Source organism: Bidens hawaiensis, unplaced genomic scaffold (assembly GCF_021521415.1).
Source record: "Bidens hawaiensis isolate Kalapana, Puna unplaced genomic scaffold, B.hawaiensis_p1.1 tig00013009_1, whole genome shotgun sequence".
NCBI classification, from domain to species: Eukaryota; Viridiplantae; Streptophyta; class Magnoliopsida; order Asterales; family Asteraceae; genus Bidens; species Bidens hawaiensis.
Genome location: NW_027492094.1, coordinates 67,564 through 95,124, shown reverse-complemented (window position 1 = coordinate 95,124; position 27,561 = coordinate 67,564). Strand labels below are relative to the sequence as shown.

The 27,561-nt window shown below is 33.3% G+C and overlaps 1 protein-coding gene across 1 annotated transcript in view; it reads left to right on the top strand.

The window, feature by feature from the left end:
* The window catches only part of LOC143543001 (uncharacterized), a 146,660-nt gene extending 119,640 nt beyond the window's left edge, over window positions 1-27,020 (top strand). The window contains exons 2-4 of the mRNA XM_077035439.1: window positions 13,894-14,960; window positions 26,241-26,732; window positions 26,796-27,020. Coding sequence (XP_076891554.1) covers window positions 13,962-14,960; window positions 26,241-26,732; window positions 26,796-27,020 — 1,716 coding nt within the window. The 5' untranslated portion in view covers window positions 13,894-13,961. The remainder of the gene's footprint in view (window positions 1-13,893; window positions 14,961-26,240; window positions 26,733-26,795) is intronic.
* The last annotated feature ends 541 nt before the right edge of the window (window positions 27,021-27,561 follow it).

Below are 27,561 nucleotides of genomic sequence, written 5' to 3'. Positions count from 1 at the left end.
AGTTGCTTAAAATCTCTTTTGTTGTCATTACTTTTACTACGTCAAACGGAATTCCATTCTTCACTAAAAGTTTTGGTTTACCATCATATTTGCTCAAGAACTTTTGAGTGTTCATTTCTTCTTCCAATTTATCTTTCAATGTTTTTGAAATTTTATCAATAATAGTGTCTAGTTTCTCTTTTACCTCTGTCTCTGGTTCCTCCTGTTTAATCAGCTTGAGCAGAGATACTATCACACCTTTTGGAATTTCCTCATCATTTATGCAACTTTCAATCAATTCTTGAGGAACTTCCTTCTGATCTTCATAGTTTGATTCTTCCCTTAATTTCTTATTGTCTTCAAATAACTTCATCAGACTCTCTTGTTCTTCAAAGTCTTTGTTAGTCAGCATTTGATTTAGAAGTTCTCTGTCATAAATTTCTGTCATTCTTTGCACATATACTCTTTCGGCTTCTAATTCAGATTCATCCAGGTCTGAGTCCATTGTATTCTCTTGAAGATTGAAAGTCTGAATTTTATCATCTTCTAGAGCAATTTCTTTCCCTTTTAATTTCTTTCTTTCCTCAAGAACTTTCTTTTCATCTTCTGGAACATTATCCGTTTCATCATCTGAACTGTTTTCTTCATAAATAGAAAGAAGCTTTAACGAATTCTCCCCCTGATTCAGTGATTTCTCCCCCTGTTTTGGGGCAGCTGAGGTCTTCTCAACCTCAGACATTAGGGTTTGAACTCTTTGTAGAGCCTTTTTCAGTTCTTCAGAAAGATGATGTTTGTAGGAATTGAAATTACTTGGAGTTGGATCCATTGCTGATTCTCTGTTAAGCAATGAACACACAATTGTCAGTTAGATTTCTAAGTAACTGTAATTAAGATACAAATAAAGATTAAGACATAAAGAATATTTCGATTCAAACCGTTGTCTTGAATGATATTGAAAACTGCATAAAACAGAAATGTGAGTTACTCTTGAAATGTGAGAAAAAGTTAAGAGATGAATCAAACTATGAAGATCAGAAGAAAGTCCCACAAGAATTGATTGAAAATTGCATAAATGATGAAGAAATTCCAAATGGTGTGCTAGTATCTCTGCTCAAGTTGATTAGACAGGAAGAACCAGAGACAGAGGTAAAAGAGAAACTAGACACTGTTATTGTCAGAATTTCAAAAACCTTGAGTGAAAAAGAGAACAATGAACTGAAAAGTTTGAAAATGAAAGATGAATTGGAAAAAGAAACCAAAATTCAAAAGTTCTTGTGCAAGTATGGTGGAAAACCAAAATTTTTGGTTGAAAATGGAATTCCCTTTGATTCAGTAAAAGTCATGACAAGAAAAGAGATTTTGAGCAACTTCAAGAAAATGAAAGGACAACAGTTGAACAAGAAGAAGGGAACTGCTCAGTCTCTAGTTGGTAAGAACAAAGGAATATCCAAAAGGATAGTTGATCTTTCAAAGATGACAATGAAAGAAAAATCCAAAGTAAAGGAATTCTGCAAAAAGACAACATCTTTGGTCTCAAAACAGAACAGTACAAAGAAAAGGAAGATGTCTATAACTACTCAAGAAAAATCAAAGCAGATGCACTTGAAGATGGATAAACCTCTTGTCAAAGCTACAACAAAAGCCAAAAACCCTTCAGTCAACTACAAGATTATGCCAAGTGGAGTATTCTATGACTCCAGGACTGAACATCTGAATGTCATGATGGAAAATGGAGAGATGGTGAAGATCTTCTCCAAAAATGACTTCAGAAAATTCAATCTGTGGCAATTGACTATGATTGCAGCACTGCATCTCTCTGACTATAATGAAAGGCAAAGGCCTACAAGTGCTAAGCAATCAGAACTGTTAGGATTCTTGAGAGAGCAGGAAAAGTTGGACTTTCCATGCCTAAACAAGCATCTCTGGCTAAAATGAAGAATTTTAGCTTAGGGTTTGCTTTGTAATGTCTTCGGACAGCTTTTGATTATGTAATTTGTTTATGTTATTTGAATATGTAATTTTGATTTTGATTTGATGTGTATTTTGACTAAGTGTAAGTAACCTTAGAAATGTTTTGGGTCAGTTGAGGTGTTCCAATCTAGGGGGAGATTGTTGAGTCAAATATTTGACCAAAATGAAGTATATGGAAGATTGGAATCTTCTCAACCTCCTCAGAATTCGCTAAGTATGGATCCGGGCACACCTTAGACCTCCGAGCACGCTTTTACTTAGCCGGGTACGATATTTTGTCTATCGGGCAAGGTTATCTTCAAGTAGTTTTCTTTAGTGGATATCCGAGCAGGGTTTATAAATTAGTGCATTGCCAGGCAAGGTTCACTAGTTTATGTAAATCCGGGGCAAGGTTCACTTTATCAAGCAAGTTTGTTCTTCATAGCCAAGTAAGGTTCACTCCCGAGTAAGCTTTTGGCTAACCAAGTCCATGAAGCCAAGTAATTGGAAGACCGGGCAAGGTATTCATTAATAATAGTGGTCCGAACAATCTTGATGTAAATGGAATATCTCTAAGTAACATCGGGCAAGGTTCAACTCAAGCAAGGAATAGTACTCCCGAGTACACTTTGCTAAATAAGTTATTTTATAGCAAGGAGTTGAAATGGACCAATGACGAACAAGGTTGCTCGTAAGGGTTTGTCGGGAAAAGTCTGGCAAAGTCAAGAAGACTGAAGTCTACTCGGTGAAAATTTTACTTGGTAAAATACTCTTTAAGTAAAGTCTACCCGGAAACTGATCTCGGGCACACTTCTATGTTACCAAGTCCTGAAGGATGGCAGAGTACACAGCGTACTCGGAAAATGAAGATTGATGCAAAGCCTACCCGGAAGACTTGTTTTACACTTAGAATATTTTCTGATTATGTAATTTGAATATGTATTTATGTTTGGGGTTTCTAGAAGGAATGATAGCTATCCTAGTATGGCAGGCCTATAAATAGAATGTTTTAGGGCAAGCCACCTACGGAAGAGCGGACAAAGGAAGACAGACACATTAATTAAAAAAGAATATTGTGTGTGACAGCTGTCTTTGTACGGATAAACCATCATTCAAGAAACCCTAAATCGATTATCCAATTTGTATGATGAATGTTATATGAATAGAAATCTTTTGAGTGAATCTTGTTTGTGTTGGTTACCTTTGAATACTGATTATGCAACCGTATGTTTGTTATTGATTCCGCCTTTAACAAATGGTCATCTTTCTAAATATAGCAACCCGTCATTAACTCCCTTGTCGACACATCTATTTGTGTGAGTTATGACATGATTAAGTAAGATCCAGCTGAAATCATTTACTAAGATTAAATGGATGGTTCTCTATTATCACATAAATATTCTAAAATGCTAAATTATTAAGTTTGATACATCTAATTATCTAAACTGGATTGGATTACTAATTGATAGAAACTATTATGTTAAGCGGGTTTTTGGTTATAAAATTGAAAAAAACTTTATTTTAGGCGGTTTTAGTTAATGTACCGCCCAAAAGATTATTTTTACCGCCTAGAAAGGCTAATTTTATACTAGTGGATATTTTACGTATAGAAACATTTGTTAGAAATTGGTTAACACGTTATAAGATACGTATAGAAATAATAGGTACCTAATATATTTAGTTGATTAGGTATATAATTATGTGATCATGTATATTAGTTGATTTTACTAGAAAATAGTTAACTTTACATCCGATAATGGTTAAAACATTATAAGAATAGGTACCTAATATATTTAGGTGATTAGGTATAAAATTAGGTGATCAGGTATATTAATTGATTTTACTCGAATACCATTTAACTTTACATCTGATAATGGTTAACACATTATAAGTTAGACATAGAAATAAAGTAACCTAATAATTTAACATGATTAGGTATAATTTTAGGTGATTAGGTATTTTATACGGGTTTCAAAACCCTATATCTAGATACAAATAAAACAAAACATGATACTCTGTTTTTCTAAGATTAAATGGATGGTTCCCTATTATCACACACACACACACACAAACACACACACATATATATATATATATATATTCTAAAATGATAAATTATTAAGTTTGATACATCTAATTATATTAACTGGATTGTATTAATAATTGATAGAAACTTTTAAGCGGTGCACACTGCACCACCTAAAAAATATATATTTAAGCGGGTTTATTATTATGTTAAGCGGTTTTGGTTATAGAATTGAAAAAACTTTAGTTTAGGCAGTTTTAGTTATTGTACCACCCAAAAGATTTATTTTTACCGCCTAGAAAGCCTAATTTTGTACTAGTGGATATTTTACATATAGAAACATTTGTTAGAAACTGGTTAACACATTATAAGATAAATATAAAATAATAGGCACCTAATATATTTAGGTGATTAGGTATAAAATTAGGTCATCAGGTATATTAATTGATTTCACTAGAATACAAGTTAACTTTACATCTGATAAAGGTTAAAACATTATAAGAATAGGTACCTAATATATTTAGGTGATTAGGTATAAAATTAGGTGATCTGGTATATTAATTGATTTTAATAGAATACCATTTAACTTTACATCCGATAATGATTAAAATATTATAAGTTACACATAGAAATAAAGTTACCTGATAATTTTATGCTATTAGGTATAATTTTAGGTGATTAGGTGATTAGGTATTTTATACAGGTTTCAAAACACTATATCTAGATACAAACAAAACAAAACATGATACTCTGATTTTATAACACTAAATGAATGCTTCTCTATTATCACATATATATTCTAAAATGATAAATTATTAAGTTTTATACATCTAATTAACTAAACTGAATTGGATTATTAATTTATAGAAACTTTTAAGCGGCGCACACTACTCCACCTAAATTATATATATTTAAGCGGGTTTATTATTATGTTAAGCGGTTCCTGGTTATAAAATTGAAAAAACTTTATTTTAGGCGGTTTTAGTCAATGTACCGCACAAAAGATTATTTTTACCGCCTAAAAAGGCTAATTTTGTACTAGTGGATATTTTACGTATAGAAACATTTGTTAGAAATTGGTTAACACATTATAAGATACGTATAGGAATAATAGGTACCTAATACATTTAGTTGATTAGGTATATATTTATGTGATCATGTATATTAGTTGATTTTACTAGAAAATAGTTAACTTTACATCCGATAATGGTTAAAACATTATAAGAATAGGTACCTAATATATTTGGGTGATTAGGTATAAAATTTGGTGATCAGGTATATTAATTGATTTTACTCGAATACCATTTAACTTTACATCTGATAATGGTTAACACATTATAAGTTACACATAGAAATAAAGTAACATAATAATTTAACATGATTAGGTATAATTTTAGGTGATTAGGTATTTTATACGGGTTTCAAAACCTTGTATCTAGATACAAACGAAACAAAACATGATACTCTGTTTTTCTAAGATTAAATGGATGATTCTCTATTATCACACACATACACACACACACACACACACACACATATATATATATATATATATATCTAAAATGATAAATTATTAAGTTTGATACATCTAATTATATAAACTGGATTGTATTAATAATTGATAGAAACTTTTAAGTGATGCACACTACACCGCCTAAAATATATATATATTTAAGCGGGTTTATTAATATGTTAATCGGTTTTTGGTTATAGAATTGAAAATACTTTAGTTTAGGCGGTTTTAGTTAATGTACCGCCCAAAAGATTTATTTTTACCGCCTAGAAAGCCTAATTTTGTACTAGTGGATATTTTACATATAGAAACATTTGTTAGAAACTGGTTAACACAATATAAGATACATATAAAAATAATAGGTACCTAATATATTTAGGTGATTAGGTATAAAATTAAGTCATCAGGTATATTAATTGATTTTTCTAGAATACCAGTAAACTTTACATATGATAAAGGTTAAAACATTATAAGAATAGGTACCTAATATATTTAGGTGATTAGGTATAAAATTAGGTGATCAGGTCTATTAAATGATTTTAATATAATACCATTTAACTTTACATCCGATAATGGTTAAAACATTGTAAGTTACACATAGAAATAAAGTTACCTAATAATTTTATACTATTAGGTATAATTTTAGGTGATTAGGCGATTAGGTATTTTATACAGGTTTCAAAACACTATATCTAGATACAAACAAAACTAAACAAAACATGATACTCTGATTTTCTAACACTAATTAAATGCTTCTCTATTATCACATATATATTCTAAAATGATAAATTATTAAATTTTATACATCTAATTAACTAAACTGAATTGGATTATTAATTTATTGAAACTTTTAAGCTACGCACACTACTCCACCAAAATTATATATATTTATGCGGGTTTATTATTATGTTAAGCGGTTCCTGGTTATAAAATTGAAAAAACTTTATTTTAGGAGGTTTTAGTTAATGTACCGCCCAAAAGATTATTTTTACCGCCTAAAAAGGCTAATTTTGTACTAGTGGATATTTTACGTATAGAAACGTTTGTTAGAAATTGGTTAACACATTATAAGATACGTATAGGAATAATAGGTACCTAATACATTTAGTTGATTAAGTATATAATTATGTGATCATGTATATTAGTTGATTTTACTAGAAAATAGTTAACTTTACATCCGATAATGGTTAAAACATTATAAGAATACGTACCTAATATATTTAGGTGATTAGGTATAAAATTAGGTGATCAGGTATATTAATTGATTTTACTCGAATACCATTTAACTTTACATCTGATAACGGTTAACACATTATAAGTTACACATAGAAATAAAGTAACAAAATAATTTAACATGATTAGGTATAATTTTAGGTGATTAGGTCTTTTATACGGGTTTCAAAACCCTGTATCTAGATATAAACGAAACAAAACATGATACTTTGTTTTTCTAAGATTAAATGGATGATTCTCTATTATCACATACACACACACACACATATATATATATATATATATATATTCTAAAATGATAAATTATTAAGTTTGATACATCTAGTTATATTAACTGGATTGTATTAATAATTGATAGAAACTTTTAAGCGGTGCACACTGCACCACCTAAAATATATATATATTTAAGCGGGTTTATTATTATGTTAAGCGATTTTTGGTTATAGAATTGAAAAAACTTTAGTTTAGGTGGTTTTTGTAATTTTACCACCCAAAAGATTTATGTTTACCGCCTAGAAAGCCTAATTTTGTACTAGTGGATATTTAACATATAGAAACATTTGTTAGAAACTGGTTAACACATTATAAGATACATATAAAATAATAGGTACCTAATATATTTAGGTGATTAGGTATAAAATTAGATTATCAGGTATATTAATTGACTTTACTAGAATACCAGTTAACTTTACATCTGATAAAGGTTAAAACATTATAAGAATAGGTACCTAATATATTTAGGTGATTAGGTATAAAATTAGGTGATCAGGTATATTAATTGATTTTAATAGAATACCATTTAACTTTGCATCTGATAATGGTTAAAACATTATAAGTTACACATAGAAATAAAGTTACCTAATAATTTTATGCTATTAGGTATAATTTTAGGTGATTAGGCGATTTGGTATTTTATACAGGTTTCAAAACACTATATCTAGATACAAACAAAACAGAACATGATACTATGATTTTCTAACACTAAATTGTAACATCCTAAAATTTTTATATTGATAAATAAAAGAAAGTTATGTTTAGTAAATTCACGTTTTAGTTATTTAATGTCGAGTAAGGAACGGGTCTTGGGCTTGGTTATTTTATGAACTCGGCCTGTCTCGACCCGTAGGAAGCCAACCCGAGCCTAACCAAACCCGTAGTATATAAACGAAAGTTCTTGACACTTCCACCATTTTTCACCATCTTCCTTCACTTACACCCACCCAAACACTCTCATTTCTAGAGAGAGAAGCTAGAGAGAGAAAGTTCTCAAATCACAAATCCGAGTCCACAATCTTGTTCCTAATCGTTTTTGGTAAGTCCCTCTCGAAAATCATCCGTTTTCATAACCATTTTCGACCTCAAATCGAGCAAAAACTCCCATTTTCGTAACTTGAGTTTTCGGGTCAAAAACCGCCTTGTTTTGGTGTCAAAATGCAAGCTTTTGTGTTTAAAAGTACTAGGAATCGATAGCCCTTTCAATCCCGAGCATTTCCATGTCAAAAACTTCGATTTTGGGTCAAAAATCTGGAAAATCTGGAAAACCCGTGGGTTTCTCCGTCGCCCAGCTTGAAGGAGTCGAATCAGACTCATTCGATCGAACCAGTCGATCGAATCAGTCCATTCGATCGAATGCGTAGATCGAACAAGTCCAGTCGACCGAATAGGGAAGCAACCGAATGGTCTCCAACTCATTCGATCGAATGAGTTTTGTATTCGATCGAATGAGTGTTGTATTCGATCGAACGTGTTCCTATTCGATCGAACGTGTTCCTATTCGATCGAACGTGTTCCTGTTTGATCGAACGTGTTCCTATTCGATCGAACGTGTTGTATTCGATCGAACGTGTTCCTATTCGATCGAATCAAGCCAGAACCAAGCTGTTTCCAAGTTCGCCTAAGGTTTAACTTCGCCTGAAGCGAAGTTCGTCTATAAAATAAATTAAAAACCTAATGGAAAATGTGTTAAGGCAGTTATCGAAAATAAAATTTTTCCAAGCTGACCTGGCAGCTTAACCCCAGCCAGGGGCTCTGCCCCTTGGACCCCGCTAGGGGCTGCCGCCCCTAGAACCCCGCTGCCAGGGGCGCTGCCCCCGGACCCCCGTTCGTTGTGGGTCATATATAGATAGAAATACAAACGAGTAGCAGTAGTTAATTGATATGTGTAAATATTATACAGTTAGCCGAGCCCAGTTAAAGAAAGGAATTACGATCAACGGCGAGCGTAACAGGATCCAGGTGAGTTTCTAGCCCCATTCCTTGTTATGTTTTCCGGGCTGTGTGCATACTTGATGTGTTGTTAATACATTTATCCAAAGTGATAAGTGTATGCCATAGGTGATATATGTGATATGTATGAATGATTGCTTGATGGTTCGTGAACGATCTTCGGATATTGCACGTACTGTCAGGTTGTAACGTTATAAATATGGCAAGTATGATATGTATGTTTATGTGTATGAACGTAAGAAAGTTAATAAAAGAAGGAAATGACGGTTGTATGGTTGTATGGTTACGAAAGGGGTACCGAGCCCTAATAATACTCGAGGTATGATGTATGGTTGTATGGTAACGAAGAGGGAATCGAACCCTACTAATATTCGAAAACATGGGACCAGACCCTAATAATATCTGTGATGTTAGGGACCAGACCCTAATAATATCTGTGATGTTAGGGACCAGACCCTCATAATATCTGTGATGATAGGGACCAGACCCTTATAATATCTGTGATGTTAGGGACCAGACCCTTATAATATCTGTGATGTTAGGGACCAGACCCTTATAATATCTGTGAGGTTATAGGGCGAAAGGCTCTTTAAAACGTATGATTATGAATGTAAAGAAAGTATGTAAGTAAGAAAGAAAGTATGTAAGTAAGAAAGAAAGTATGTAAGTAAGAATGAAGGTATGAGTACTTATGTGTGTATGAAAGAAAGTTATGAGGTTAAGTACGTATGTATGTAACAAGGTATTGTATGGTAGTGTATGATTAACTAGAACTCACTCAGCGTAGCTGACTTTTAGTATGCACGCAGGTGAGTAGGATGAGACAGCTGGCTTGAGTGGAGGACACATGGCAGAAGACTAAAGCCTGGCATCTGAATATCCGATATGTTTTATAAGTTACGTTTTGATTTTGAAAGACAAGAGGAATGTTTAAAGACATGATTATGAATTGATATGTAATGTTTTATGAAAGTTTTATATTCCGCGTAAAGTTTTTAATTAACTCTGATATTTAGAACTGTGTTTATGAGTAAATCCAACACGAAAGTAGGGGTTACCGGTAACGGGGCCTTACAAGTTGGTATCAGAGCAAAGTTCGAGAGATTTAAGCATCCTACATGCTTAGACTCGAACAGAGAATGGGATTTAAGTAAGAAAGGAAAGAAGATGCCAGTTCAAGAATGCCATGTGTCGCTCAAGCAAGATCAGTAAAGGTAAAGTGCATGATTAAATGATGTATGTTAATAAGAAAGAAAGGATATGTGAACGATAGGGATAGGAATAATTGACTGTTTAAATTGACAAACTGCTTAAGTAGAACCAGCACAAATAGACTCATAAAGGGAAGTGTATATGACACGGAAAGTAACGTGATCAGCTAATCGCAACTGGCCACTGTTATTACCTGTTAGCCTTACTATCCTTGTACTAGATAGTTCCTTGAGTGATGATGTTTGTGTTTTCTCATATAGGATACTGATGGCTGGAGCTGGAGAATTTGTTGAAGCTGGGGGTCGCACTGGACGTCGTGGCAGGCCTCGTCTTGTCCGGCAACCCTCGGTAGAAGAAGCTTCCCACACCGAAGATGAAGGAAGCGCAGCTGGAGGAGACCAGAACAACAACGAAGAAGTTCAACTTAGCCCCGCAGTTCAAGCAGCCATCGTTCAGGCTGTAGTTGCTGCTGTGAAGAACCTGAATCCCGAAGGATCTGCTGGAAGCCGTGAACGAACTGCTGAAGGGGCGGGTGGTGATGGTAGAAAGGATGGGGAAGGTGTAAGAGGGGCCTCGAGTGGGGATAAGTATGTGAAAGTCGATGATAGGAGAGGAGGACAAGGTGGGTGCAGCTATAAGTCCTTCAAAGGTTGTGACCCGCCTAAGCTGACTGGTTTAGGAGACGCAATCGCTACTCTCCAGTGGATAACCGCTATGGACAAGGTTATCCGCATTAGCGAATGCCGTCCCGACCAAGCTGTGGGTTATGCTACTCAGTCATTCGTAGATGAGGCTATGTATTGGTGGGAGAGTGTGGAGCAGAGGAAGACCCGTGAAGAGATCAAAGAGATGAAGTGGGAAGATTTGAAAGAGTTGGTAATGAAGAAGTTCTGTGCAGATGCCGAGGTTGAAAGAACGGAGATGAAGTTCCAGAATTTAAAAGCCGGTATGATGACGCATCGTGAGTATACCACGGAGTTCAACCGACTATCTAGGTTGGTGCCTGACATGGTTGACACTGAAGTCAAGAGAATCAAGTGTTATGTGAGGGGGTTGCCACAAAAGGTCCGCATGTTAGTCAGGGCGGTTCAACCTGCTACTTTTGATTCGGCTGTTGGACTCGCGGAAATGGTCTATGCTGACGTGGCCGCGGATGATAGGGTGGAAAGGGACGAAGAGAAAGAGAAGAAAGGGGTCACTCCTGCTAAACGACCCGGTACTCAGTTATGGAACTCCAGGGATAAGAAACAGAAAGTGTGGGAGAAGAGATCGTGTAAGACCTGCGGAAAGAGGCATGGTGGTGAATGCAAGTGGGGTAAAAATTCTAATGTTTGTCTCAAATGTGGAAAGGCTCATGGTGGAGAATGCAGAATGGGGTCGAATGCCTGTTATAAGTGCGGGAAGGTAGGGCATTATGCCAATGAGTGCAGTGCGAAGCCAACATGTTACAAATGTGGCAAGACAGGCCATATGTCAAGGGAGTGCACTGAAGGTGTAGCTGGAGGTAGTGGAAAGAAGGATGCCGATCAAGCTAGGCCCAGAACTAGAGCCTACATGCTGACCCAGGAACAAGCCAGGCAGATTCCGGATGTCGTCACAGGTACGTTTCTAGTGAACGATGTTTCCGCTTCTGTATTATTTGATTCTGGTGCGAATAGAAGTTTTGTAGCTACGACGTTTAGTAAACTAGCTAAAATGAAAGGCTGCCGAGTGTCTGAAACTTTTGTAGTAGAAACCGCAAGTGACACTTCGGTGAAAATAACAAAAATGGTGAAGAATTGTAAGATAGAGTTAGAGGGACATGAGTTCCCTGTTACTTTGTATGTTATGGCCTTAGGAGGGTTCGATGTAGTCTTGGGTATGGATTGGTTGTCGGAGTTTGAGGCTCAGATAGTATGTAAAAGTAAGATGATAAGGTTAAAGTCATTGGATGGTAGTGCGGTGACGGTTTATGGTGATAAGGAGAGTTATGGACTTAATGTCATTTCGATGATAAAAGCCGAGGGTTTGTTAAGGCGAGGGTGCGGTGCCTACCTGGCGTATGTTGTCAACGCTACGGCCGAGACGAAAGAAATGAAGAATGTTCCTATTGTGCGCGACTACCCAGAAGTATTCCCTGAGGATCTTCCGGGGTTGCCACCTGAGCGAGAGATAGAATTTCAGATAGATCTAGTACCAGGAGCCCAGCCCGTCGCGAAGGCGCCTTACCGTCTAGCACCGTCCGAGATGAAGGAATTGATGTCCCAACTGCAAGAACTCCTCGACAAGGGTTTTATCAGACCGAGTGTTTCTCCGTGGGGCGCACCGGTTTTGTTTGTGAAGAAAAAGGATGGAAGTATGAGAATGTGCATAGACTATCGTGAGTTGAATAAGCTTACGGTAAAGAATAGATACCCCTTGCCTAGGATTGACGATCTGTTTGACCAACTGCAAGGTTCGAGTTGGTTCTCACGAATAGATCTCAGATCAGGCTACCATCAGCTGAAGGTGAAAGAGGTAGACATCCCTAAAACAGCGTTCCGAACGCGGTATGGACACTACGAGTTCCTTGTAATGTCATTCGGTCTAACAAATGCTCCTGCAGCATTTATGGACATGATGAATAGGGTGTGTCGACCGATGTTGGATAAGTCGGTTATCGTCTTCATCGATGATATATTGATTTATTCAAAGAGTGAGTCTGACCATGCCGAGCATCTGAGAGAGGTATTGGAAGTTCTGAAGAAAGAAAGGTTGTACGCCAAGTTTTCGAAGTGCGCGTTCTGGTTAAGAGAAGTGCAATTTTTAGGTCATGTGGTTAATCCGGAGGGGATTACCGTGGACCCAGCTAAGATTGAAGCGATAACGAATTGGAAGACTCCGCAGAATCCGACTGATATACGAAGCTTCCTAGGGTTAGCTGGCTACTATAGGAGATTCATCGAAGGTTTCTCCAAGATAGCCGCACCGCTGACCGGTATGACCCGTAAGACGATAGTATTCAATTGGGGAAAGTTTCAGGAGGAAGCCTTTGAAGAATTGAAGAAGAGACTCACGCAAGCTCCAATCCTTACTTTACCCGATGGTGATGAGGATTTTGTTGTTTGTGCTGATGCCTCGCATCAAGGGTTAGGTTGCGTGTTGATGCAACGAGGGAAGGTGATAGCCTACGCGTCTAGACAGTTGAAGGTCCATGAGAGTACTTACCCGACGCATGATTTGGAGTTAGCAGCTGTAGTGCATGCTCTTAAGATATGGAGGCATTATCTGTACGGCACTAAGTGTACTATCTATACCGATCATAAGAGTTTAAAGTACTTCTTCGAGCAGAAAGAACTGAACATGAGGCAGAGAAGATGGTTAGAATTGATAAAGGATTACGACTGTGAGATTAAGTATTACCCCGGTAAAGCTAACGTGGTCGCTGATGCGTTAAGTCGGAAGAATGAGGAAGTCCTTGCAACAGTGAAGTCATACAAGTTGATCATGAACCCGAGTCTTTTTGAAGAAATCATCAAGGTGCAGTCAGAAGTGTTAATAGATGAAGGGTTAGTAAAGAAGGAAAGGATTTATGGCCAGCAAGATGAGTTGATGGAAAACACTCATGGAGTTAAGACTAGGTTCGACCGTATGTGGATCCCACGCCATGGTGATCTTAGAAGTCGAATCTTAGATGAAGCTCATAAGTCAAGGTACTCAATCCATCCAGGAGCTACAAAGATGTACCAAGACTTGAAAAGAGATTACTGGTGGCCAGGATTGAAGAGCGATGTAGTGGATTATGTTGGTAAGTGCTTAACTTGCTTACAAGTCAAAGCCGAACACCAAAAGCCTTGTGGGAAGATGCAACCGCTAGAGATACCTGAGTGGAAATGGGAACACATCACCATGGATTTCATAACTAAGCTACCTCGTACAGCTAAGCAACATGATACCATTTGGGTGATTGTGGACCGTTTGACCAAGAGTGCTCACTTTCTGCCCATACGAGAGGCCATCTCGTCAGAAACGTTAGCAAGCTTGTTCATTAAAGAAATTGTCACCAAGCATGGAGTACCGTTATCGATCGTGTCTGATAGGGATACACGGTTTACTTCGAGGTTCTGGAAGAAATTTCATGAAGCTATGGGGACGAGGTTGAACATCAGTACGGCGTATCATCCTCAAACCGATGGACAGTCTGAAAGGACGATCCAAACCCTTGAGGATATGCTACGTGCTTGCGTTTTAGATTTTGGTGGAAGTTGGGATGATCATCTGCATCTGGCAGAGTTCTCCTATAACAACAGTTACCATTCGAGTATTGGTATGCCACCGTTTGAGATGCTGTACGGTAGACGATGTAGAACCCCGGTGTGCTGGGGTGAGATTGGTCAGAAGGAAATGGGAAGTATAGAAGTGGTTCAAGAAACGTCTTCAAAGTTCGATCAGATCAAAGCAAGAATGAAAGCCGCTCAAGACAGACAAAAGTCTTATGCGGATAAGCGGCGACGACCAATTGAGTTTAACGTTGGCGACTATGTGATGCTTAAGGTCTCGCCTTGGAAGGGGATTATCCGTTTTAGGAAAAGAGGAAAGTTGAGTCCGAGGTACATTGGACCGTTCAAGATTGTAAAACGTGTGGGTGAAGTAGCTTACAAACTGGATTTACCCGATGAGTTAGAAGGAATTCATTCAACCTTCCATGTTTCTCATCTGAGGAAGTGTCTAGCTGATGACACGTCTCACGTGCCCTTAATGGACATCGAGGTTGATGAACAATTGAACTACATCGAGCAACCGATAAAGATCGTTGATCGCAAGGAGAAGCAGCTTCGTCACAAGATTATACCCTTGGTCAAAGTGATATGGAAGCACCGCAAGGGATCTGATGCTACTTGGGAAGTCGAGGATGAGATGCGCAAGTTTCACCCTAGTTTGTTTATGTAATAGTTAGGTTTCGGGGACGAAACCTCTTTAAGGGAGGAAGACTTGTAACATCCTAAAATTTTTATATTGATAAATAAAAGAAAGTTATGTTTAGTAAATTCACGTTTTAGTTATTTAATGTCGAGTAAGGAACGGGTCTTGGGCTTAGTTATTTTATGAACTCGGCCTGTCTCGACCCGTAGGAAGCCAACCCGAGCCTAACCAAACCCGTAGTATATAAACGAAAGTTCTTGACACTTCCACCATTTTTCACCATCTTCCTTCACTTACACCCACCCAAACACTCTCATTTCTAGAGAGAGAAGCTAGAGAGAGAAAGTTCTCAAATCACAAATCCGAGTCCACAATCTTGTTCCTAATCGTTTTTGGTAAGTCCCTCTCGAAAATCATCCGTTTTCATAACCATTTTCGACCTCAAATCGAGCAAAAACTCCCATTTTCGTAACTTGAGTTTTCGGGTCAAAAACCGCCTTGTTTTGGTGTCAAAATGCAAGCTTTTGTGTTTAAAAGTACTAGGAATCGATAGCCCTTTCAATCCCGAGCATTTCCATGTCAAAAACTTCGATTTTGGGTCAAAAATCTGGAAAATCTGGAAAACCCGTGGGTTTCTCCGTCGCCCAGCTTGAAGGAGTCGAATCAGACTCATTCGATCGAACCAGTCGATCGAATCAGTCCATTCGATCGAATGCGTAGATCGAACAAGTCCAGTCGACCGAATAGGGAAGCAACCGAATGGTCTCCAACTCATTCGATCGAATGAGTTTTGTATTCGATCGAATGAGTGTTGTATTCGATCGAACGTGTTCCTATTCGATCGAACGTGTTCCTATTCGATCGAACGTGTTCCTGTTTGATCGAACGTGTTCCTATTCGATCGAACGTGTTGTATTCGATCGAACGTGTTCCTATTCGATCGAATCAAGCCAGAACCAAGCTGTTTCCAAGTTCGCCTAAGGTTTAACTTCGCCTGAAGCGAAGTTCGTCTATAAAATAAATTAAAAACCTAATGGAAAATGTGTTAAGGCAGTTATCGAAAATAAAATTTTTCCAAGCTGACCTGGCAGCTTAACCCCAGCCAGGGGCTCTGCCCCTTGGACCCCGCTAGGGGCTGCCGCCCCTAGAAACCCCGCTGCCAGGGGCGCTGCCCCCGGACCCCCGTTCGTTGTGGGTCATATATAGATAGAAATACAAACGAGTAGCAGTAGTTAATTGATATGTGTAAATATTATACAGTTAGCCGAGCCCAGTTAAAGAAAGGAATTACGATCAACGGCGAGCGTAACAGGATCCAGGTGAGTTTCTAGCCCCATTCCTTGTTATGTTTTCCGGGCTGTGTGCATACTTGATGTGTTGTTAATACATTTATCCAAAGTGATAAGTGTATGCCATAGGTGATATATGTGATATGTATGAATGATTGCTTGATGGTTCGTGAACGATCTTCGGATATTGCACGTACTGTCAGGTTGTAACGTTATAAATATGGCAAGTATGATATGTATGTTTATGTGTATGAACGTAAGAAAGTTAATAAAAGAAGGAAATGACGGTTGTATGGTTGTATGGTTACGAAAGGGGTACCGAGCCCTAATAATACTCGAGGTATGATGTATGGTTGTATGGTAACGAAGAGGGAATCGAACCCTACTAATATTCGAAAACATGGGACCAGACCCTAATAATATCTGTGATGTTAGGGACCAGACCCTAATAATATCTGTGATGTTAGGGACCAGACCCTCATAATATCTGTGATGATAGGGACCAGACCCTTATAATATCTGTGATGTTAGGGACCAGACCCTTATAATATCTGTGATGTTAGGGACCAGACCCTTATAATATCTGTGAGGTTATAGGGCGAAAGGCTCTTTAAAACGTATGATTATGAATGTAAAGAAAGTATGTAAGTAAGAAAGAAAGTATGTAAGTAAGAAAGAAAGTATGTAAGTAAGAATGAAGGTATGAGTACTTATGTGTGTATGAAAGAAAGTTATGAGGTTAAGTACGTATGTATGTAACAAGGTATTGTATGGTAGTGTATGATTAACTAGAACTCACTCAGCGTAGCTGACTTTTAGTATGCACGCAGGTGAGTAGGATGAGACAGCTGGCTTGAGTGGAGGACACATGGCAGAAGACTAAAGCCTGGCATCTGAAGATCCGATATGTTTTATAAGTTACGTTTTGATTTTGAAAGACAAGAGGAATGTTTAAAGACATGATTATGAATTGATATGTAATGTTTTATGAAAGTTTTATATTCCGCGTAAAGTTTTTAATTAACTCTGATATTTAGAACTGTGTTTATGAGTAAATCCAACACGAAAGTAGGGTTACCGGTAACGGGGCCTTACATAAATGAATGCTTTTCTATTATCACATATATATTCTAAAATGATAAATTATTAAGTTTTACACATCTAATTAACTAAACTGAATTGGATTATTAATTTATAGAAAATTTTAAGCGGCGACACTACTCCACCTAAATTATATATATTTAAGCGGGTTTATTATTATGTTAAGCGGTTCCTGGTTATAAAATTGAAAAAACTTTATTTTAGGCGGTTTTAGTCAATGTACCGCCCAAAAGATTATTTTTACCGCCTAAAAAGGCTAATTTTGTACTAATGGATATTTTACGTATAGAAACATTTGTTAGAAATTGGTTAACACATTATAAGATACGTATAGGAATAATAGGTATCTAATATATTTAGTTGATTAGGTATATAATTATGTGATCATGTATATTAGTTGATTTTACTAGAAAATAGTTAACTTTACACCGATAATGGTTAAAACATTAAAAGAATAGATACCTAATATATTTAGGTGATTAGGTATAAAATTAGGTGATCAGGTATATTAATTGATTTTACTCGAATACCATTTAACTTTACATCTGATAATGGTTAACACATTATAAGTTACACATAGAAATAAAGTAACCTAATAATTTAACATGATTAGGTATAATTTTAGGTGATTAGGTATTTTATACGGGTTTCAAAACCCTATATATAGATACAAATGAAACAAAACATGATACTTTGTTTTTCTAAGATTAAATGGATGGTTCTCTATTATCACACACAAACACACACACACACACACACACACACATATATATATTCGAAAATGATAAATTATTAAGTTTGATACATCTAATTATATTAACTGGATTGTATTAATAATTGATATAAACTTTTAAGCGGTGCACACTGCACCACCTAAAATATATATATTTAAGCGGGTTTATTATTATGTTAACCGATTTTTGGTTATAGAATTAAAAAAACTTTAGTTTAGGCGGTTTTAGTAATTGTACCACCCAAAAGATTTATTTTTACCGCCTAGAAAGCCTAATTTTGTACTAGTGGATATTTTACATATAGAAACATTTGTTAGAAACTGGTTAACACATTATAAGATACATATAAAATAATAGGTACCTAATATATTTAGGTGATTAGGTATAAAATTAGGTCATCATGTATATTAATTGACTTTACTAGAATACCAGTTAACTTTACATCTGATAAAGGTTAAAACATTATTAGAATAGGTACCTAATATATTTAGGTGATTAGGTATAAAATTAGGTGATCAGGTATATTAATTGATTTTAATAGAATACCATTTAACTTTATATCTGATAATGGTTAAAACATTATAAGTTACACATAGAAATAAAGTTACCTAATAATTTTATGCTATTAGGTATAATTTTAGGTGATTAGGCGATTTGGTATTTTATACAGGTTTCAAAACACTATATCTAGATACAAACAAAACAAAACATGATACTCTGATTTTCTAACACTAAATGAATGCTTCTCTATTATCACATATATATTCTAAAATGATAAATTATTAAGTTTTATACATCTAATTAACTAAACTGAATTGGATTATTAATTTATAGAAAATTTTAAGCGGCGCACACTACTCCACCTAAATTATATATATTTAAGCGGGTTTATTATTATGTTAAGCGGTTCCTGGTTATAAAATTGAAAAAACTTTATTTTAGGCGGTTTTAGTCAATGTACCGCCCAAAAGATTATTTTTACCGCCTAAAAAGGCTAATTTTGTACTTGTGGATATTTTACGTATAGAAACATTTGTTAGAAATTGGTTAACATATTATAAGATACGTATAGGAATAATAGGTATCTAATATATTTAGTTGATTAGGTATATAATTATGTGATCATGTATATTAGTTGATTTTACTAGAAAATAGTTAACTTTACATCCGATAATGGTTAAAACATTATAAGAATAGGTACCTAATATATTTAGGTGATTAGGTATAAAATTAGGTGATCAGGTATATTAATTGATTTTACTCGAATACCATTTAACTTTACATCTGATAATGGTTAACACATTATAAGTTACACATAGAAATAAAGTAACCTAATAATTTAACATGATTAGTTATAATTTTAGGTGATTATGTATTTTATACGGGTTTCAAAACCCTATATATAGATACAAATGAAACAAAACATGATACTTTGTTTTTCTAAGATTAAATGGATGGTTCTCTATTATCACACACAAACACACACACACACACACACACATACATATATATATATATATATATTCAAAAATGATAAATTATTAAGTTTGATACATCTAATTATATTAACTGGATTGTATTAATAATTGATATAAACTTTTAAGCGGTGCACACTGCACCACCTAAAATATATATATTTAAGCGAGTTTATTATTATGTTAAGCGATTTTTGGTTATAGAATTGAAAAAACTTTAGTTTAGGCGGTTTAGTAATTGTACCACCCAAAAGATTTATGTTTACCGCCTAGAAAGCCTAATTTTGTAATAGTGGATATTTTACATATAGAAACATTTGTTAGAAACTGGTTAACACATTATAACATACATATAAAATAATAGGTACCTAACATATTTAGGTGATTAGGTATAAAATTAGGTCATCAGGTATATTAATTGACTTTACTAGAATACCAGTTAACTTTACATCCGATAAAGGTTAAAACATTATAAGAATAGGTATCTAATATATTTAGGTGATTAGGTATAAAATTAAGTGACTAGGTATATTAATTGATTTTACTCGAATACCATTTAACTTTACATCCGATAATGGTTAAAACATTAATAGTTACACATAGAAATAAAGTTACCTAATAATTTTATGCTATTAGGTATAATTTTAGGTGATTAGGCGATTAGGTATTTTATACAGGTTTCAAAACACTATATCTAGATACAAACAAAACAAAACATGATACTCTGATTTTCTAACACTAAATGAATGCTTCTCTATTATCACATATATATTCTAAAATGATAAATTATTAAGTTTTATACATCTAATTAACTAAACTGAATTGGATTATTAATTTATAGAAAATTTTAAGCGGCGCACACTACTCCACCTAAATTATATATATTTAAGCGGGTTTATTATTATGTTAAGCGGTTCCTGGTTATAAAATTGAAAAAACTTTATTTTAGGCGGTTTTAGTCAATGTACCGCCCAAAAGATTATTTTTACCGCCTAAAAAGGCTAATTTTGTACTAGTGGATATTTTACGTATAGAAACATTTGTTAGAAATTGGTTAACATATTATAAGATACGTATAGGAATAATAGGTATCTAATATATTTAGTTGATTAGGTATATAATTATGTGATCATGTATATTAGTTGATTTTACTAGAAAATAGTTAACTTTACATCCGATAATGGTTAAAACATTATAAGAATAGGTACCTAATATATTTAGGTGATTAGGTATAAAATTAGGTGATCAGGTATATTAATTGATTTTACTCGAATACCATTTAACTTTACATCTGATAATGGTTAACACATTATAAGTTACACATAGAAATAAAGTAACCTAATAATTTAACATGATTAGTTATAATTTTAGGTGATTATGTATTTTATACGGGTTTCAAAACCCTATATATAGATACAAATGAAACAAAACATGATACTTTGTTTTTCTAAGATTAAATGGATGGTTCTCTATTATAACACACAAACACACACACACACACACACACACACACACACACATTCATATATATATATATATATATATATATATATATTCAAAAATGATAAATTATTAAGTCTGATACATCTAATTATATTAACTGGATTGTATTAATAATTGATATAAACTTTTAAGCGGTGCACACTGCACCACCTAAAATATATATATTTAGGCGAGTTTATTATTATGTTAAGCGATTTTTGGTTATAGAATTGAAAAAACTTTAGTTTAGGCGGTTTAGTAATTGTACCACCCAAAAGATTTATGTTTACCGCCTAGAAAGCCTAATTTTGTAATAGTGGATATTTTACATATAGAAACATTTGTTAGAAACTGGTTAACACATTATAACATACATATAAAATAATAGGTACCTAACATATTTAGGTGATTAGGTATAAAATTAGGTCATCAGGTATATTAATTGACTTTACTAGAATACCAGTTAACTTTACATCCGATAAAGGTTAAAACATTATAAGAATAGGTATCTAATATATTTAGGTGATTAGGTATAAAATTAAGTGACTAGGTATATTAATTGATTTTACTCGAATACCATTTAACTTTACATCCGATAATGGTTAAAACATTAATAGTTACACATAGAAATAAAGTTACCTAATAATTTTATGCTATTAGGTATAATTTTAGGTGATTAGGCGATTAGGTATTTTATACAGGTTTCAAAACACTATATCTAGATACAAACAAAACAAAACATGATACTCTGATTTTCTAACACTAAATGAATGCTTCTCTATTATCACATATATATTCTAAAATGATAAATTATTAAGTTTTATACATCTAATTAACTAAACTGAATTGGATTATTAATTTATAGAAAATTTTAAGCGGCGCACACTACTCCACCTAAATTATATATATTTAAGCGGATTTATTATTATGTTAAGCGGTTCCTGGTTATAAAATTGAAAAAACTTTATTTTAGGCGGTTTTAGTCAATGTACCGCCCAAAAGATTATTTTTACCGCCTAAAAAGGCTAATTTTGTACTAGTGGATATTTTACGTACAGAAACATTTGTTAGAAATTGGTTAACACATTATAAGATACGTATAGGAATAATAGGTATCTAATATATTTAGTTGATTAGGTATATAATTATGTGATCATGTATATTAGTTGATTTTACTAGAAAATAGTTAACTTTACATCCGATAATGGTTAAAACATTAAAAGAATAGGTACCTAATATATTTAGGTGATTAGGTATAAAATTAGGTGATCAGGTATATTAATTGATTTTACTCGAATACCATTTAACTTTACATCTGATAATGTTAACACATTATAAGTTACACATAGAAATAAAGTAACCTAATAATTTAACATGATTAGGTATAATTTTAGGTGATTAGGTATTTTATACGGGTTTCAAAACCCTATATCTAGATACAAACGAAACGAAACATGATACTCTGTTTTTCTAAGATTAAATAGATGGTTCTCTATTATCACACACACACACACACACACACATATATATATATATATATATATATTCTAAAATGATAAATTATTAAGTTTGATACATCTAATTATATAAACTGGATTGTATTAATAATTGATAGAAACATTTAAGCGGTGCACACTACACCGCCTAAAATATATATATTTAAGCGGGTTTATTAATATGTTAACCGCTTTTTGGTTATAGAATTGAAAAAACTTTAGTTTAGGCGGTTTTAGTCAATGTACCGCCCAAAAGATTTATTTTTACTACCTAGAAAGCCTTATTTTGTACTAGTGGATATTTTACATATAGAAACATTTGTTAGAAACTGGTTAACACATTATAAGATACATATAAAAATAATAGGTACCTAATATATTTAGGTGATTAGGTATAAAATTAGGTCATCAGGTATATTAATTGACTTTACTAGAATACCAGTTAACTTTACATATGATAAAGGTTAAAACATTATAAGAATAGGTACCAAATATATTTAGGTGATTAGGTATAAAATTAGGTGATCAGGTCTACTAATTAATTTTAATAGAATACCATTTAACTTTATATCCGATAATGGTTAAAACATTATAAGTTACTCATAGAAAAAATGTTACCTAATAATTTTATGTTATTAGGTATAATTTTAGGTGATTAGGCGATTAGGTATTTTATACAGGTTTCAAAACACTATATTTAGATACAAACAAAACAAAACATGATATTCTGATTTTCTAACACTAAATGAATGCTTCTCTATTATCACAAATATATGTATATTCTAAAATGTTAAATTATTAAGTTCGATACATCTAATTATCTAAACTGGATTGTATTACTAATTGATAGAAACTTTTAAGTGGTGCACACTACTCCACCTAAATTATATATATTTAAGCGGGTTTATTATTATGTTAAACGGTTTTTTGTTATAAAATTGAAAAAACTTTATTTTAGGCGGTTTTAGTTAATGTACCGACAAAAAGATTATTTTTACCGCCTAAAATGCCTAATTTTGTACCAGTGGATATTTATAGAAATAATAGGTACCTAATATATTTAGTTGATTAGGTATATAATTATGTGATCAAGTATATTAGTTGATTTTACTAGAAAATAGTTAACTTTACATTCGATAATGGTTAAAACATTATAAGAATAGGTACCTAATATATTTAGGTGATTAGGTATAAAATTAGGTGATCAGGTATATTAATTGATTTTACTCGAATACCATTTAACTTTACATCCGATAATGGTTAACACATTATAAGTTACACATAGAAATAAAGTAACCCAATAATTTTACATGATTAGGTATAATTTTAGGTGATTAGGTATTTTATACGGGTTTCAAAACACTATATATAGATACAAACGAAACAAAACATGACACTCTGTTTTACTAAGATTAAATGGATGTTTCTCTATTATCACATATATATTCTAAAATGATAAATTATTAAGTTTAATTCATCTAATTATCTAAACTGAATTGGATTATTAATCGAGAGAAACTTTTAAGCGGTGCACACTGTACCGCATAAAATATATATTTTAGGTGGGTTTATTATTATGTTAAGCAGTTTTTTGATATAAAATTGAAAAATCTTTAGTTTTGGCGGTTTTAGTTAATGTACCGCACAATATATTTATTTTCACCGCCTGAAAAGCCTTATTTAGTACTAGTAGATATTTTACTTATAGAAACATTTGTTAGAACTTGGTTAACACATTATAAGATACGTATAGAAATAATAGTACCTAATATATTTAGGTGATTTGGAAAAAAATTATGTGATTAGGTATATTAATTGATTTTAGTAGAACACCATTTGATTTTAGTAGAACACCATTTAACTTTACATCCGATAATGGTTAAAACATTATAAGTTACACATAGAAATAAAGTTACCTAATAATTTTAGGTGATTAGGTATAATTTTAGGTGATTAGGTATTTTATACGGGTTTCAAAACACTATATGTAGATACAAAAGAAACAAAACATGATACTCTATTTTACTAAGATTAAATGGATGGTTCTCTATTATCACATATATTCTAAAATGATAAATTATTAAGTTTAATTCATCTAATTATCTAAACTGGATTGGATTATTAATCGAGAGAAACTTTTAAGCGGTGCACACTGCACCGCATAAAATATATATTTTAGGTGGGTTTATTATTATGTTAAGCAGTTTTTTGATATAAAATTGAAAAATCTTTAGTTTTGGCGGTTTTAGTTAATGTACCGCGCAATATATTTATTTTTACCGCCTGAAAAGCCTAATTTAGTACTAGTAGATATTTTACTTATAGAAACATTTGTTAGAACTTGGTTAACACATTATAAGATACGTATAGAAATAATAGGTACCTAATATATTTAGGTGATTTGGTAAAAAATTAGGTGATTAGGTATATTAATTGATTTTAGTAGAACACCATTTAACTTTACATCCGATAATGGTTAAAACATTATAAGTTACACATAGAAATAAAGTTACCTAATAATTTTACATGATTAGGTATAATTTTAGGTGATTAGGTATTTTATACGGGTTTCAAAACACTATATGTAGATACAAACGAAACAAAACATGATACTCTGTTTTACTAAGATTAAATGGATGTTTCTCTATTATCACATATATATTCTAAAATGATAAATTATTAAGTTTAATTCAACTAATTATCTAAACTGGTTTGGATTATTAATCGAGAGAAACTTTTAAGCGGTGCACACTGCACCGCATAAAATATATATTTTAGGTGGGTTTATTATTATGTTAAGAAGTTTTTTGATATAAAATTGAAAAATCTTTAGTTTTGGCGGTTTTAGTTAATGTACCGCACAATATATTTATTTTTACCGCCTAAAAAGCCTAATTTAGTACTAGTAGATATTTTACTTATAGAAACATTTGTTAGAACTTGGTTAACACATTATAAGTTACGTATAGAAATAATAGGCATCAAATATATTTAGTTGATTGGGTATAAAATTAGGTGATTAGGTATATTAATTGATTTTACTAGAATACAAGTTAACTTTACATCCGATAAAAGTTAAAACATTATAAGAATAGGTACCTAATATATTTAGGTGATTAGGTATAAAATTAAGTGACCAGGTATATTAATTGATTTTACTCGAATACCATTTAACTTTACATCCGATATTGGTTAAAACATTATAAGTTACACATAGAAATAAAGTTACCGTATAATTTAACATGATTAGGTTTAATTTTAGGTGATTAGGTATTTTATACGGATTTCAAAACCCTATATCTAGTTACAAACGAAACAAAACATGATACTCTGTTTTTCTAAGGTTAAATGGATGGTTCTCTATTATCACACACACACACACACACACACACACACACACACACACACACACACACACATATATTCTAAAATGATAAATTATTAAGTTTGATACATCTAATTATCTAAACTGGATTGGATTATTAATTGATAGAAATTTTAAGCGGTGCTCACTACGCCGCCTAAAATATATATATTTAAGCGGGTTTATTATTATGTTAAGCGGTTTTTGGATATAAAATTGAAAAAACTTTAGTTTAGGTGGTTTTAATTAATGTACCGCAAAAAAGATGATAAAATTCAGACTTTCAATCTTCAAGAGAATACAATGGACTCAGACCTGGATGAATATGAATTAGAATCCGAAAAAGTCAATGTGCAAAGAATGACAGAAATTTATGACAGAGAACTTCTAATTCAAATGCTGACTGACAAAGACTTTGAAGAACAAGAGAGTCTGATGAAGTTAATTGAAGACAATAAGAAATTAAGGGATGAATCAAACTATGAAGATAAGAAGGAAGTTCCTCAAGAATTGATTGAAAGTTGCATAAATGAGGAAATTCCAAAAGGTGTGCTAGTATCTCTGCTCAAGCTGATTAAACAGGAGGAACCAGAGACAGAGGTAAAAGAGAAAGTAAACACTGTTATTGATAAAATTTCAAAAACATTGAACGAAGAGACTATTCAAGACAAAATGAAAGATAAATTGGAAGAAGAAATGAACACTCAAAATTTCTTGAGCAAATATGATGATAAACCAAAACTTTTAGTGAAGAATGGAATTCCGGTTGACGTAGTAAAAGTCATGACAAGAAAAGAGATTTTAAGCAACTTCAAGAAAATGAAAGAACAACAGTTAAACAAGAAGAAGAGAGTTGCTCAGTCTCTAGTGGGTAAGAGCAAAGGAATATCCAAAAAGATGGCTGATCTATCAAAAAATGACAATGAAGGGGAAATTCAAAGTAAAGGAATTCTGCAAAAAGACAACATCCTTGGTCTCAAAACAGAACAGTACAAAGAAAAGGAAGATGTCTGCAACTACTCAAGAAAAACCAAAGCAGATGCACTTGAAGATGGATAAACCTTTTGTCAAGGCTGTAGTAAAAGCCAAAAACCCTTCAGTCAACGACAATGTTTTGCCAAGTGGAGTATTCTATGACTCCAGGACTGAACATCTAAATTTTATGATGGAAAATGGAGAGATTGTGAAGATCTTCTCGAAAAATGACTTCAGAAAATTTGAAACCAATCCCTCAAAGATCATCTTTGAGAAATTAAATGGCAAATCATAAATGATTCCGACAATGGCATTTGCTAGATCACGAATCATCAAAGTCCATGATCCTTTTCGTGGAGCAAACCCCTGTATCATATGATGAATAAGGAATCTATACAACATAGGGAACATTCCCTTTTGAAATTGTCCATCATGTAGAGTTCCCTGATAACCCATCGTCTCTTCAAATATTCTCATCAGGTGTGCTGTGTTGAAGTTTATTGAGTTATGGTCATCATCATTCAACCTCAAACATCTTCTAATCATTCTTTCTGTCACTTGAATCTCATGTCTTGCTACTGTTACTTCGATTCTTTTCCCATTAATGTCATCAACATATCTTACA